The sequence below is a fragment of the Pimephales promelas genome, chromosome 15, assembly GCF_988280905.1.
Source record: "Pimephales promelas chromosome 15, fPimPro1.hap1.1, whole genome shotgun sequence".
Taxonomy (NCBI): domain Eukaryota; kingdom Metazoa; phylum Chordata; class Actinopteri; order Cypriniformes; family Leuciscidae; genus Pimephales; species Pimephales promelas.
In genome coordinates, this window is record NC_142783.1 from 21,127,841 (window position 1) to 21,143,195 (window position 15,355).

Here is a 15,355-nt window from a genome sequence, read left to right on the forward strand (position 1 = left end):
TAATCCAATTATGAATTGCTCTTTGCATCACAGGGAATGAAAAAGTTCACAACAACATTTTGGTTACAAACTTTAACTATTAGCTGAAGTTATATTTGCATAATTAGCTATTTTTTCCAATAGTGGTGTGTGGTTTCTGTTTGCTGTATACTGATGACCACCAGATGGCAGAGGAGCATCAATATTTCTGTGGATGAGCTGCATAACTTTTGCCCTTGATTCAAAGAACAGGAAACAAGCTGTGCATACAGTCACACTGTGAGCATCTGAAAAAGCAGCCACATTGTCACAATTATGTAATAACAGTATAAAGGTTTAATCAAAACAGATAAGATATACAGATATCTACTTGACATTATATTTAATTTGCTGTTAAATCTTTAATAAAACTGTTATTCATTATTTTTTTTGAATGAACAAAATAAATAGTTCCCTAGTATGCTTTCCTCAATATGGTCCCCACATAACAACCCCTTTATTGTAACATGTAAACACAATTATTCAGGTTTCAATGTATAATCTGCAATTTGGGCCACATGAAGACTGCTTTGATATTCACTAAGTTTGGGGTCAGTAAGATTTTTTTTTTTTTTTTAAGTATTTAGCAAGAATGCATTATATTGATCAAAAGTGACAGTAAAGACTTTCACATTGTAAGAGAAAATGAATTTGTTTAACTTTCTATTCATCAACGAAAATAATATGTTTCTTTAGCACTGAACCAGCATATTAGGATGATTTCTGAAGAATCATGTTACTCTAAAGACTGCAGTAATGATGAAAATTCATCTTTGCCAATCTCAGTAATAAAATAAATTATTTCTTATTTATGTACTATACTATTTCATCAAATAAATACAGCCTTGGTGAGCATTCACATTTTTTTAAAAATCTTACCATCCCCAAACATTTGAACAGTAAAGTAATTGCTTCATTTAGATTACAATAAATATAGATTTTGATTTAAATGCACATTTCTAAATACAATTTAAGAACAAGATCTCATAATGTCTTTGGGACTGGCAATCTATTAATCAAGGCACATCAGTTTAAATTTCACAGTTTGTTCATATTTCCCTTTAAAAACAATGCTGTAGTAATATATTCACAGGACATCTTGACCACCTTTTGCCACCAGCTAGTTGTAAGTGCGCTCCTTCATTTTTCAATGCCTGAAGTAGTTCTTGAGGCGGTGTGAACCACATGCTCTCTGATCTTCTGAGGTTTTCTGTGTTGGAACTTTCTTGTATGTGTCATCACTGGTCTTTCTGTAGGGAATTGTAGTACTCCGTGAGGACCTTCCAGGCTTTAGGGGCCATGAAGCCCTCAGGAGGGTTCTCTCCACTGCGAGCCAGCTTGCGCATCTTGGTCCCGGAGATGAACTCAAACTCAGCATGTCTGAATTGAAAAATAGAGGTAAAATCTGTCTGACTTTCATGCTTTAGAACCACTAAGCAACCAATTTACATGGAAATAATTTTTGCTTAAGTTCCTGGTTATTGCGGAAAGACATTTATGTACCTTACATCTATTCATAGTTTTCACGTGGCATCACACACTTATTGGAACTCTCACCTGGAGGGCAAAACAAGGCTTTCCTCCTGTTTTAGTACACTGCGGCACTTTAAGTGATTTCTGTGTTAAGCGTTTTAGAATGTCCTACTGATTTTAGTGATCGAAATACTGCAGGATGTGCTGTGTGTGGATCACAAGTGCCATAAACTTGTCGCTGTGTCAGTCACATGACTGAAAACTATGAATTGGAATTTTCCATGAAATGCAATTTCCATTGGAATGCATACAATCGGCATATTTTCAATTATTTAAATGCACATTCATCTGTTCCTGTTAATGTCTTCCTTGTGAAGTACTGGAAATGATCGGTCTATCCATTTTAGTCATTCTTATTACATGTACTCAGTGACGTAATCGATGAGCACAATGAATTGAAAACGTCAAGAAACATGAGTCATGAGACTTTGCTTACAGTGCTTTACTAGTCTGTATAATAATTTACGTTCATTTCTTTGGATATCTGTAAAAACTTCAATCTCACCTATCTTTGTCATAGAAGTCCATAGCTTTCTTGGTCTTATTGTATGCAGCCACTCTGAAAGGGATAATCTCCACAGAGGTGAGTCCAGGTGCCATGGACAGAACTTTACCTCCATGAGTTGGTTCATAAAGGTCCTTCCCTGACTCTGGGTGGGGCATCCCAGCAGGATCACGACCCACAATGTAGAAATTAGAACCTGCTACCATCCTTGCACGACAGTGCCACTGGACCTGACAGACCCATGGACAAGGTTAGTATTTGTAAGGGTGGCACTAATATGCTATGTGTAAAATTAAATTCATTTATGAGAATCTAAAACTATGAACCGGTTATAATTTTAGATAAATCTTTAAAAAAATATATAGCTTTATTTAATCTACCATTCTAAAGATTTTTTATTTTATTGATTTTTTACTTCTTTTTTTTTTTTTAAGTAAAACAGTAATATTGTGAAATATTATTACTATTTTACATATTAAAATTTATTTCGGCCATATTATTTTTTTTATCAATCCTTTAGAAATCATTCTAATATCCTGATTTGGTGCTAAAAAATAAATAAATAATTTATTATCAATGTTTAAAACACTGATACAGGATTCTTTGATAAATAGAAGGTTCAAAAGAACATAATTTATTTTAAATAAATATCTTTTGTTACATTATAAATGTATTTACTCTTACTTTTGATCAATTTAATGGATCCTTGCTTGAAAGTCTTAATTTCTTTCAAAAATAAAATATATACCGGTACCCCAAAATATTGGATCGTGGAGTAAACTAAAAAAGTGATTCAAAATGCATAGCATTACTAAAAATGTGTGTGTGTAAGGCTAGAACTTCCTAAAAGGGCTCTATATGTCATTGTTCAAATGCATGTATGAAAGAACACCTAGTATGTACCTCTGTAGGCCCAGCGTACATCATAGGGGAGGGAAAAATGGCCACAATGGTGGACTTAGGGTCTAGAATGCCGTCGTCCAGTACGGCAGCATGCTGTTTCATTCTCCACTCTAGAGGCACGTCATCATCTTTGGTCCAGCCACCCAAAGGATGCAAAAGTAGCACTGGCCTACGATACCCACGTTCCTCCAATCGTCGACGCGTGTCAGTCATTAAAAGGGCATGGCCATTGTGCACCGGGTTCCTCAACTGAAAAGCAAACACTGCGTCTGGAAAAACAATAAAAATTGTTTTCAATTCCAGTTAGTGCTTTAATTGGTTGTTGCGTAACCATAGTGGACCAAGTCCAGAATATCATTCGTTTCTCAAGAGGGTAAGAACCTGCTAAGCCAGAAATCCAAGACTGAATCACATAATTCCCTACTATAGAGTTGGCAAAAAACAGTAGTACAGTAAAACAGCAGAAGTACGTCCGAATTCACAGTACTCATGAAAGAGTAGGCAGAAAGTACCCGGATGACCTACTTCTTCCAGAGATTCTGAAGTGTACATATGAACACTTTAATATCCCATGAGGCCAATGCAGAGGATTTATGAATGGCAGTGAAGCGACATATGCTATCACGTGATAATGACAACATGGCGAATGTAGTATTACATTCATATTTCAAGTTCAGACACTCATACTATATAGAACATATTTTTATTTAGTTGTAGGGATAGTTCACCTCAAAAATTAAAATTCTGTCATCATTTACTCACCCTAACCCTAACCCTAATTGACTTCCATAGTATTTTTTCCAATACTATGGAAGTCAGTGGGGCCCATCAACTGTTTAGTTACCAACATTCTTCAAAATATCTTAATTTGTGTTCAGCCGAAGAAAGAAATTCATACAGGTTTGGAACAACATGAGGATGAGTAAATGATTTTGGTGAACTATCCATTTAACTGTTCTCTTTAACCAATTTGCATATACCTGCTTTCATCTCTTTAAATCTCTGCTTCAGCTCCCTTGGTGTGAGACGGTACTGATCCAATTCATCATTCCATCTGATTCGCTCCAATACCTCAAGCTCACCGCCTACCAGCCAGTCACCGCTTTCCAAAACCATCTATTCACAGGTAAGCGGTTAAAGAATGTAGTTAATGTGCATTTGTGAGTTATAACAATCATTCATTGCAACCGTTGTATTCTCATTTTTTTTAAAGCAAGTATTATGAATTTCAGTTATTTAGTTGTATTATTTAAGAAACAAATTGTGCCATTTTGAAGCCCTTTTTCTTGTACAAATACTGAAAACCTGTATTCAGCTGAGACTTCTTAAAGGTTTCCTCAATACTTTAGTATTTGTTATGCATTCATTATCGTGACACTGGTTAAAACATATTTAATACCTTTATGTAAGGGTGTTTTGGACAGGTTGTCCCCCACTGGTGAGCACATCGCTCTTCCTTTCGATGTTCAAAGAACTCTGGGTTGCGTAAGATGGCGACGCGTTTTCCCTGGTACTCCAGAGCCAGAGCTGCACTGCCTTGAAGACGTTCTTTAATCTCGGTGGCAACAGGAAGGACAATGGGTACTGAGAGGTTGATGGTACCACCTGTATTTAGGGATAGGTAAGTTAATCAACGCATATTATAAATCATTTTAAGAGATCACTTTATCTATTTATTCAATAATTAAGGAAAAAAACAGCTAAATTCACATTTAAACATTTAACAGAAGGGTTTATCCAAAGCGACTTACAAATGAGGAGAACAATACAATCAATTAAACCAACAAAAGGGCAACAATATTTTTAATAGCACATTTTTTTAAAAGAAAAAGAAAAAAATAGATATAATACAAATAAAGTAGAAAGTGTTAATGAATCGAGCCATTTTCAAGAAATGGCTAAAGACTCAGCAGCTCAGTTTGAGTAAAACAGATCATTCTATTTTCAGATCATAAAAGTCTGTGAAAGTGATTTTGTGCCTCTTTGAGATGGCACCAGTAGACGCTTTTAACTTGCAGAACACACTTTTTTGGAGGGCACATAATTTAGGTATAGGGAAACAGAGAAAAGATTGGTGCCTTGAATTTGATGGGAGTGGCTGTTGGTAACCAGTGCAAACTGGTGAAGAGAGGTTGTGACGTGCTCATTAGCATCATTATTAGCTACCTGCTCGGTTAAATGCTCCTAATAATGTATGTCAGTACACTGAATATTATTCGCTTGCATGCATTTGCAAATACTTTGAAAATACTGCCTCCTCCCCTGACCGATGTTTCCTGACCAACCGAATTAAAGCAAGCAAAGCGTGCGAGTTTCACAGAAAGCCAGATCATTGCATCATTCTGTCTCCTGCAAGCAGCACTGGCACCTGCTATTTTATGGATGAGACATCTTCTCTTTCAGCCTTCTGCGGCTGGAGCCATCGCCAACATTAAGACGATTATCCTGACTAAGTGTGATTACTTGTGTGTGGAATAAAAACAAGTTGTACTAATATTTGGAAGGAGATGTCTAGTACTGCAACAGGAGACTGCCGATGGCTAAAACATTTGAGACACCTTTTTAAATGTGTGTGCTTGTATGTTACCATCCAGGAGGGTGTTGAAGTGAATGACTTGTAGGTATTCTCTCTCCTTCATGAAGCCTTTTAGAGGAGTGGCCCATCCTTCAGCCAACACCTGCACCCACTGTAAGTCCAACTGAACACACAAACACAGAAAGCTCTTTACAAATGGAACATTTAGCTAATATCATATTCTTCAAAATGTCTTGCTATGATTGATTGTCTGTAGGAAGGATTATGTAACAACTTTGTGCAATAATAAGTGAAAATACGTCTCAAGTCCCCCTGTAGTTAATAATTGTAACCATTAAAACTAATTGTTGATAACCAAAATAACATATTTAAAAGTTTTGTCCTGTGAAAAAGATTTATTCAGGCCATAAAATAGCTTGAATGTAACTCTACACCCTTTGCGGACTCATGAATGTGCGTATTAGTCCCCGCCTTGATGTATCAGAGTGGTAATGCATTTTATGTATGGCTCTCTACAATGTTGGACTGACACATAACGATAATTAATATGATTAGCCTTTTGCTTGACTGAGTTATCAAACAGCTAATAATGTGTTGCTAATGTTACACAAAACTATGTTCCCGTTCGCCATCCTAGAGTCAGAAAGCTGCCTTCTAAAAATAAGCATCCTTAGAAATGCTTCAAACTACTGAAAGGCATATAATTCATCATAACATCGTAAAATACATCACATACATAATTTACCCATTATATTGCTAAATGTACCAGATTTTTCATATAAACAGAAAAATATAGCGGGAGAATTCTCTTGAGAGAATAGTTAATGGTATGCAAATGCCCACTCACACAATGATATGACTTGTTATAAGGTAGTTTATGAGTTTAAGGGGAAAAATATTCATCAATGGTGTTGACTTAAAAATGTGTACATGGTTTGTCTTAAAGCATATTAAAAACACCACATAGACATATAAACAACAATAAAAACTTGATTTTCACCACAGGGGGTCTTTAAGGAACAGAATTTAAATTGTTATTGCTGTGGGATTCTGGAATAAATTTGCATCGTAATAAAGGAACACTGTTCACAGGCTGATAAAGCTGCTATGTGTCATCCTGTCAATAATTCACTCATATTTATGAACACTTTTCTTGAACATGTGTTGTCCTTGGCCTTGAGGACCAATGCTACCTGTTACCTTGGTGATGCTGATAGGGGGCAGGGTGTCTGCTTCTGCCCGTGTCTGCTTGAGTCTGTTCTCGGGCACAAACAGTTCATTTATCTCCTCTACAACTCCACTGGGAACAATGCTCTGAGAAAGACAGAGAAAGAGGTGATCAGGTGGCCTGATCTGACACTTGAAAAATACTTTCATTGCTGAAATTGCACCGAAGTCAGGTTTGTTCATTAATAGTAGATAACTTACTTGATGTGAATGAAAGCAGTTCATTTAAATTTTACAACATGAAGTACATTTTCTTTAACCGTTATTAATATTGTACTTTTATAATAGTTTGTACTTTAATACTATCATTTTTTCGAATGTTCATAATGTTTGGCCTGGGAAAGTTGATATCATCAACTATCTACCTTTAGCCAAAGATACCTTTGTTAAAATTTTATTAAAGATTTTGTAAGAACTTTACATTGTTGTGCTTGGAATTAATTGTTTTATATGTGATAACACAATGAAACCTGCCTGTACTTTGCATTTTTTGCCAAATAATTTTGTCAGATAAATTTTGACATGATGAAAAATAAATATACTAAAATGTATTTGAAATACATTCATTTTATGCCAAGTATAATACAAATACATTTACATATTAACACCCAGCAATTGTACTTTTGGTATACTAAATTAAAGTCTGCTAAATTGGAACAAGTAATTTTGTACTTAAAGGGATACTCCACTTTTTTTTTTTTTTGGAAATAGGCTTATTTTACAACTCCCTCAGAGTTAAACTGTTGAGTTTTACCGTTTTCTAATCCATTCTGCCGATTTTCTGATATTTAGAAGAATATCAGTAACCGTTTCTGGTCCCATTTACTTCCATAGTAGATCCTACTACTAAGTTATCCGGAAATAGTGCTGAAGTTCAACTTAAGATTTACATAAGTAAATTGATTTGCATTTGATTTGATGCATTTTTTTCATGTGTTGTGTGGGGCTTTAAGGTGTGTGCTGTTCTTCTGAAGAATGAGGCTGAGCAGTGGGGGTGGGGTTTGAAAGAGGGGTTTCCAGAAGTATGAGGTTTGATGGATTGTGTGAGGCAAGAGCTTCGGCCACACAGGTGCTCACATTAATAAAAGAGCATTACAACTGTTCAGTGAGTCTATGTTAATGGATTTGCAGTATACTTAGTTTGAAATAAATGTATTTTAAATACATTTTGGTATAGGTTTGTTTCACAAGGGTAGTATTGTGTTTTTCCTTTAAAATATAAAAACAATACATAGTAATAATATTTTCCTTATATTTTTATGGTTTAATACTAGTTGAGTAATTAAAAAAATCTTTGGCCAATACTGCATAAAAATATATTATTTTTGTGGAAACCTTGATTTGTTTTATTTATTTATTTTTCAGCATTTCTTTGATCAATAGAACATTCAAAAGATTATTATTATTATTATTATTATTATTATTAACATTATTATATAGTCTTTTATATTCACCTTTGATCAGCTAAGTATTCATTTAAAAAAAAACTACATAAGGCTGAGTAAATAATGACGGTTTTATTAACCATATAAAATTGTATTACAAGGAAACTATAGTAAAAGGGCCTTCAGACAGATCTGTAGCGAGAGGCTTGTTGTAATACCTGACATTGACTTCAACCTTGGACTTCTGAGTTCTGACCATGAGGTACTCTATAAAGATAATTTTAGGCTACATGCACCAATGGGAAATGGTAAATAAAATGTATTCCCAAGCCTGTGTGGCTCCTGACTGACCTGCTCCTTCAACAGGTTCACCACCTTCTGAATGCATTCGTTCACTGTGAGCTCTCCGGTCTTCAGAATCAGCTCAGAAGTCACTGGGCACTCATACATAGAATCTATACCGGTGAAGCCTGGGAGAGAAATTAAGCATGTAAAACAGAGGAAGATGGGAATGAAAGAAGAAAGTTGAGTATTTATGTTTAGTTTGCTCTTTTTACAGGATGTGTCTATTGTTTTCTGTTAAGTTGTTTTGTACTTTTTGTTTTAGAGCAGCCTTTTTAAAGTTAACATTTTTATATATTACCTTTAATCTCCCCAGCTCTTGCTTTTTTGTAGAGTCCTTTAACGTCTCTGCCCTCGCACACCTCCAGAGGAGCGTTTACAAACACCTCAAAAAATGGCAAACCTGCTTTCTCATGGATGGTCCGGGCCTCTGCACGGTCCTGCAGAGTAAAGTTGAGCATTATGTATTTTATGAAACATTTAATTAAAAATGCTCAAATAAAGAAAAAGAAAAGAAAAACAAAGTGTTTGTTGGTCTTTGTGTTGCATGCAAGCTAAAAGGGGACCGTGCTTTTGCAGTAGCAGCTCCGAAATTGTGGAACGATCTACCTTTTAGAAACATTAGACAGGCATCATCATTGCCTGTTTTTAAGTCTCTTCTAAAAACCTATCTTTATTCTTTGGCTTTTGATAAGTTAAACTGAAAATCCAGGTTTGGTTATGGTTTGGTTATATTGATTTTATTGTTTCATTGTATGGTTGTGTAAGGCTTTTTATGTATGTATTGTTTTATTGTACATGTCAGTCATGAAACTGATAATCCAGGTTTGGTTATATTGGTTATATTGATTTTCTTCTATGGTTATGTAGGGATTTTTTATATATGTATTGTTTTTACTGTACAGGACTTTGTGTCCAAATTTTTTTGGGAATCTAAAGTGCTCTATAAATAAATCTTGCTTGCTTGCTTGCATGTTCACTTGTCTGTTCGGCTTATTCTCATTTGTATGTGGCTTTGAATTAAAACCACTAAGTAAATGTTAAGACCTTTTGTACTGCAGTGAAAAACCCATTAACATTTATCCTAGAAGACACATTTGATTTAATAAACCTTGCAAAACCTAGTTCAAGCAATTTCACTGGTTTAGTGATAAAGTAAATCACAGTCACTGGTGTGGTTGCTCACTTTGGCAAACGGCGAGATGAAGCTTGTAATGCAAACAAGCCCAGCATCTGCAAATAGTTTGGCCACCTCAGCAATACGCCGAATATTCTCCTCTCGATCCTCAGAAGTAAAGCCCAGGTTCTTATTCAGCCCGTGACGGATGTTATCACCATCCAAAGAGTAGCAGGGAATGCCGTGAGAGACCAGATACTCCTCTAAAGCGAATCCCAGTGTTGTCTTACCAGCCCCTGATAGACCTGCACATACACACACCATGAAATAAGAGATTCCTTACAGTTGGATATCATTTGAAAAGTTTTTATTTTTAAAGAAATTAATACATTAAATTGGTTAAAAAAATGCAGTACAGAAATTTACCCTCAGTTACAGCGATTACAATGCATGTTTGAGCTCTTTTAACTAAAAGGACTGTGTCTTAAAATTTGTCAGTGTCATTGTTTTGTCTAAAGATGCACACCCAACTGAACTAAGGCCTAATCCTGGCTTAATTTAAGCCCTGCCTGTGAAACTGGGCCTGCCGCCTAATAATGTATTGGTTTCAACACAACAGTTTTCAACATTGATAAAAATAAAAAATGTTTCATGATCACTAAATCAACATATTAGAATGATTTCTGAAGGATCAAGACTGGAGTATAATGTCTGCTGAAAATAAAGCTTCGCCATCAAGAAATAAAAAACATTTTAAAATATACGATTTTTTTTAAATTATAACAATATTTCACAATATCACTATTTTTACTGTATTTTTGATCAAATAAATGCAGCCTTGTTTGTCAAATAAATGCACATTTCTGTTTTGGTGTTCTTGATCCATACTGATAGGGCAGGGAATTACGAGACACATTTAAAAAAAAAAAAAATTAATGTATTTCTTATTAGTTGGCGCCTGGGGTTTGAAGTTCAGACCAACTTGTTTTACAGGCATCACAGGTTTGTGATTTTATTTCTCTATTAAATTTGCTTGGCCTGACATCTCGTGTGATATCTACTGTTTTTAAAGTGTAGAAATGCATTACCTGTGAGCCAGACTGTACATCCTCTGAAACCTCCTCTGGTTCCTACGATCTGCCCCCTCTTGCTGCGGCTGACATGATGAGCCTGGAATACCACATTAGTGGACTTTTGCAGATCCTACAAACACACATGGAAATATACTAACATTTAGAGCAATTTGTGTAGTATTAGTATCTTATATACTATACCTGAGCACAGAATACACAATGGGCTTTAATACTCCAGTTATATTTTTTGTTTACCATACATCCAAATTTACGCATTTGGCAGATGCTTTTGTACTATTGCTTTTTGACACCAAGGAAGTTTGTGTCTTATGTACCCCCGGAGCTTGTAGCCGCATTGCATTCAAGAGATATATGCAATCCGTGGTTATCAAACCCTATATTGGCATTAACAGTGCCTTGCGCTGCTGTTTAAACCACAGAAATGCTGTAACTCTTCATGCACTTTATTCTAATACACTAATTTACTCACTGCAGTTCAAGTCTCATAAACTCATAATAAAAAATTATAATATAATAAAAAAGTTTTTTTACATATATATATATATATATATATATATATAATCATTATATATAATATATAATCATTATTTATTATGCTATACAGTACTATATTGTTAGATTCTAATTCAATAAATAAAATTTGAATCTAATTTATTGTATTAGAATTTGAATTGAATAAATAAGAACGGGAAACATAAAGAATTGAATGATTCTGGTTCTTTAACAGTTCCATTAACAAGTACAGTACACCGTACAGGAATACATATTTGCAAAAACCACCAACAACAACAACAAAACAATTACAACAAAAGATGCATTTACACAGATTTTTAATGCCTTTTTACAGTGCATTTACAGGCTGTTTTGTTCTAGTTTTTAATAAAAACTGTTTCTTGGTAGAGAAGTAGCTTTTTCCTGGGTATGGTTTCGTACAGATACTATAAATGAAATTCCATGACTTTCAAGGATTTTTCAAGGACTACTTTTTTAGTTTTCAATGACTACCATCTGAGATCTCACTTATCAAAAAATATTCTTATATTTTAAATTCTAAAAAAAGCTAAATAGATTTGTAAAACAAACTGGTACAAATAAAGAGCAGCACATGCACAATTAAAATTACTGGGTAATAACAAGGTACTAACCCTGAACCTACCCCTAAACCTACCCCTAACCCCTGTACTTACCTTAGATTAGCCAGTACTTTAGTACACTGTAAGTACACGTAAGTACTGTACTGTAAAAGGAAGCGTTACCGCATCTATTTAGCATAGCATTTATATAGTTTTTTAGATAATTTTTTGTAGCCTAGTTAGTTAGTAGCATAGGATAGCTTCAAATTAGCGTAGATTTATCTGTGTTTAGTAGTGGTCAGTATAGTAATGGAATAGAGGTTGACATGGGCTTCTCCACACAGTGCCAAACACTTCTCCTCCTGCATGGACTCCACCACCGCAGCGGCGTCTTGATGTGAGTGATCATGTACATTTTAATCACAATTTATGGTTAGGCTAAAGTTAATCCTCTGGGGTCGACAAACGCATTGGCGCATTTTCCTGGATTTTTTCACATAGCGGCAAAATATCAATATGAATATATGCTTACAGAGAGTGCACTATTGACATCAACTCGACAAAACTCATCAGATGCCGATCTCGATGCAGGAGTTAAGATCGCAGTTTGAGCCAGCGGCTGGAAATGATATGGCCCTGTGTCCACATACAATTCACCCTCCTCCACTTCAGGTGAAGGTGGGGGAAAGTCCTCAACTTCAAATGACCGCTCTGTTGCAAAGCTACCTGCGTCACTCCAGTCACTCTCCATTTTAGAGTCTAACAGCACCTGTCACTGCGGGTCTGAGGTGCACATCAACCGCTCAGTCCCACCCTCGGTTCGCCCCCTCTATCTCTGCTGGGGTCTGCACATTTTATTTAAAACACATTTACTTGTACTTGAGTAATATTTTACCTTGAGTATCTTTACTTTAACCCAAGAACAAGGTAGGTGTACTTAGTCCACCACTGCTGAGAACTATAGGTTGAAAAATACCGTTTGTGCAGGACGGGCTGCAGGAAAACCAAGCTGCTATAAACAAACCATTATATTCATTAACTAGGAATGTATGCAGCGACTTTGGACAGGGCGCATCCTTACACAGGTCAGATGCAAAAATCTAATTTTACGCCCTGGCAATTTGATGGGCCCGACGATTTCTGAACCGATCATAATTATTCCTCAATGGATCGAGACCAGACAACACTATCTCACGACCAATTCGTACGAATTCGACGCATGATTAAAAAGTGTCTAATTCGTACTAATTCGTACGACCTCACTCGTACTAATTCGTACGATTTGTCTAAACCCACGTGATGGTTAGGTTTAGGGGCGGGGTAAGGGGTAGGTCATTCGTATGAATTCATACGAATGGGCCTTACGACTTGGTCGTGAGATCGGGTTGGACCAGACCGAACTTCCCGACCAAAAAATGTTGTGGGCGGGGTTCGGGCTGGCATCCAGGCTCACACACAGCCTTTTCCTTTTTCCCATCCCATCTCAAATTTACTTGTGGAGTGCTTAAAAAACAAATAGATTAATTCATTACACACACGACTTCCAAAGAATCCCACAAACAGACCACCTTTCTTTAACACATACTGTTTCTCTGTTAAGCCAGACATGCAGTGTCAGAAGGCTTTTATGAATGAACACTGTACTAACAGCCTGAATAAGTGAATGACTTGCATTAAACAAGCTGATTATAGTCTGAGCTCTGAACAGGGTATGTTGTTTTCTGGATTTTTGTCTTTCTGACTGCAGTACCGATTTTATATTTCAGTGTATTCTAAGACAACAAATCAGGGCAGAGAAATTTTGTAACGTCTTTGATGGTTTGTCTTATAAAACAATGTTTTATATCTGACTCCGACACCTGGCTATCTACCCCAAACTGAATGTGAAGGACTTCTTTGTCCTTTTGAGTAGAAAATGACAGTGAAGGCAGCCATTATCACAACTTTATTCCAGATACTTTAAATCACCAAAATCACAGGGTTCTTTTTTTCAGCTATCACTTGAAGTGATTTTTAAAATGTTTAAATGATTTGTTAAAATGTATTGAAAAAAGGCAGTTAAGAACTAACTGCTCCCTTTTACTTTTATATATAAATATATATATATATATATATATATATATATCAATAAATAAATATATAGGCCTATATATACACAGTATATATATATATATATATATATATATATATATATATATATATATATATATATATATATAAAGTAAAAGATTTGTCTGAGTGTTTTTACACTCAATATAGCCTACATGCACAAAAAACAATGTTCATGTGCACATTGCCTCTCTAACTGAACTCTGGTCTATGACTCAGTACTGACATGAACTCTAAGACAGAGCACTATGGCAAGCGTAAAACATTTCATATTGTATAGATAGAACTGTGCTATTTCCAAATATTACAATAAATTATTCAATATTTGTACAGTTATATTAGCAATATGTACAAATATTAGGAATGATTATAGAAATAGCAAATTACAGTAATACTTTTTATTTTATCTAGCAATTGTTTTGCAACCATCTTTTTCAAAACATTCTTAAATTAAGAAACTATTCCAGTATTATAATATTTTTGTGATACAGTGGTTCGTTAAACAAGTGAACTCAGTCAAATTACACTGGCATATTTTCTAAAAGTTTTAATTATACTACGGTATTTTTTCATAAGTGGTAGGGTGTCACATTATTTTAAATGGTATAAATGTATAGACAATTTATTAATTTCAGTAGGCCTACCTGGCCAACATAATGGAATTATATTTCTGATTACATTTTACTTTTTTTCACGACATGAAAATTCAGAATTGTTTTACTAAATGTAGCTAAGGTAAACTTTTCTGCTCTCACGTTTCTGTTTAATATTCATCATTTTGTTGACAGTATTTCAGTTATACACATTTAACAAGCTTTTTGTCAAGCCAGTATGTCTAGCCTATAACACAGATTTGAAGTAAAGCGCTTGTCCAATATCTCCCCAAATGATCGCAGGCAATTATATAGGCTAACACATAAAAAAAGTTGGCTGAAATGTCGACGAACCCTATGTTTACGCATCTTAGACAACTCTTACTAAACACTTACACACCGATTGCATAAATGTCAACAAAGAAAAAGGCAGCTCTGACAAAATAAACAATCCACGACAGAGAAGTTTTGCCAGCTACGGCTCTCTGCCAAATCTCACCGGGTTTTGTGCTGTGTTTCCAGGCATCTCGCTCCGGTGACGTGCGCTCTGGTTTGGACTTTAGCTCGGAGGGGCGGACTGAACACGCAGGTGAACTTTTAGAAGGTAGTTTGTGGAGATGCAGAAAGAGAAGTGTTTTTAAAAGCGATCCGCGACACGTCGCATTCCAACAGTCCAGTTTTCGTCCCACCTCCCGGGACCCACAATCTGCATACGGCTGAATGGAGAGCAGTGTACCGGTATGAGACTGTAAGGCACGGAGGAGGGATCAAGAGCTACGGGATAAAGGGGGCGGAGAGAAGGATCTGAAGAGAAAAGAGCCCCTTGTTCTGCGTTCAAGTGTAAAATCAAATGAATATGATTTTGGGAAGAGTGCACAAGATTTATGGAATCGACTTTTTAAAATTGTCGTCAACTGCCA

At 35.6% G+C, this 15,355-nt stretch overlaps 1 protein-coding gene across 1 annotated transcript; it reads right to left on the reverse strand.

Moving 5' to 3' along the window:
* Positions 1-292: 292 nt before the first annotated feature.
* papss2a (3'-phosphoadenosine 5'-phosphosulfate synthase 2a) lies at positions 293-15,182 on the reverse strand. Its single transcript, XM_039655865.2, has 12 exons — positions 14,935-15,182; positions 10,655-10,769; positions 9,636-9,871; positions 8,751-8,889; positions 8,459-8,577; positions 6,696-6,809; positions 5,547-5,658; positions 4,359-4,564; positions 3,940-4,075; positions 2,960-3,228; positions 2,057-2,286; positions 293-1,398 (listed from the first exon to the last, which is right to left on the reverse strand). The coding sequence occupies exons 1-12, from the start codon at positions 14,959-14,961 to the stop codon at positions 1,257-1,259; spliced, it is 1,845 nt and encodes a 614-aa protein (XP_039511799.2). The 5' UTR covers positions 14,962-15,182; the 3' UTR covers positions 293-1,256.
* Between the last annotated feature and the right edge of the window lie 173 nt (positions 15,183-15,355).

Excerpts from the sequence above, each read along its gene's own strand:
- papss2a (XM_039655865.2), bottom strand. The coding sequence starts at position 14,961 with ATGCCTGGAAACACAGCACAAAACCCG. Across the intron at positions 9,872-10,654 it reads ATGTACAGTCTGGCTCACAG|GTCTATCAGGGGCTGGTAAG; the intron begins GTAATGCATTTC and ends GTGTATGTGCAG. Across the intron at positions 6,810-8,458 it reads TGAACCTGTTGAAGGAGCAG|AGCATTGTTCCCAGTGGAGT; the intron begins GTCAGTCAGGAG and ends TGTCTTTCTCAG.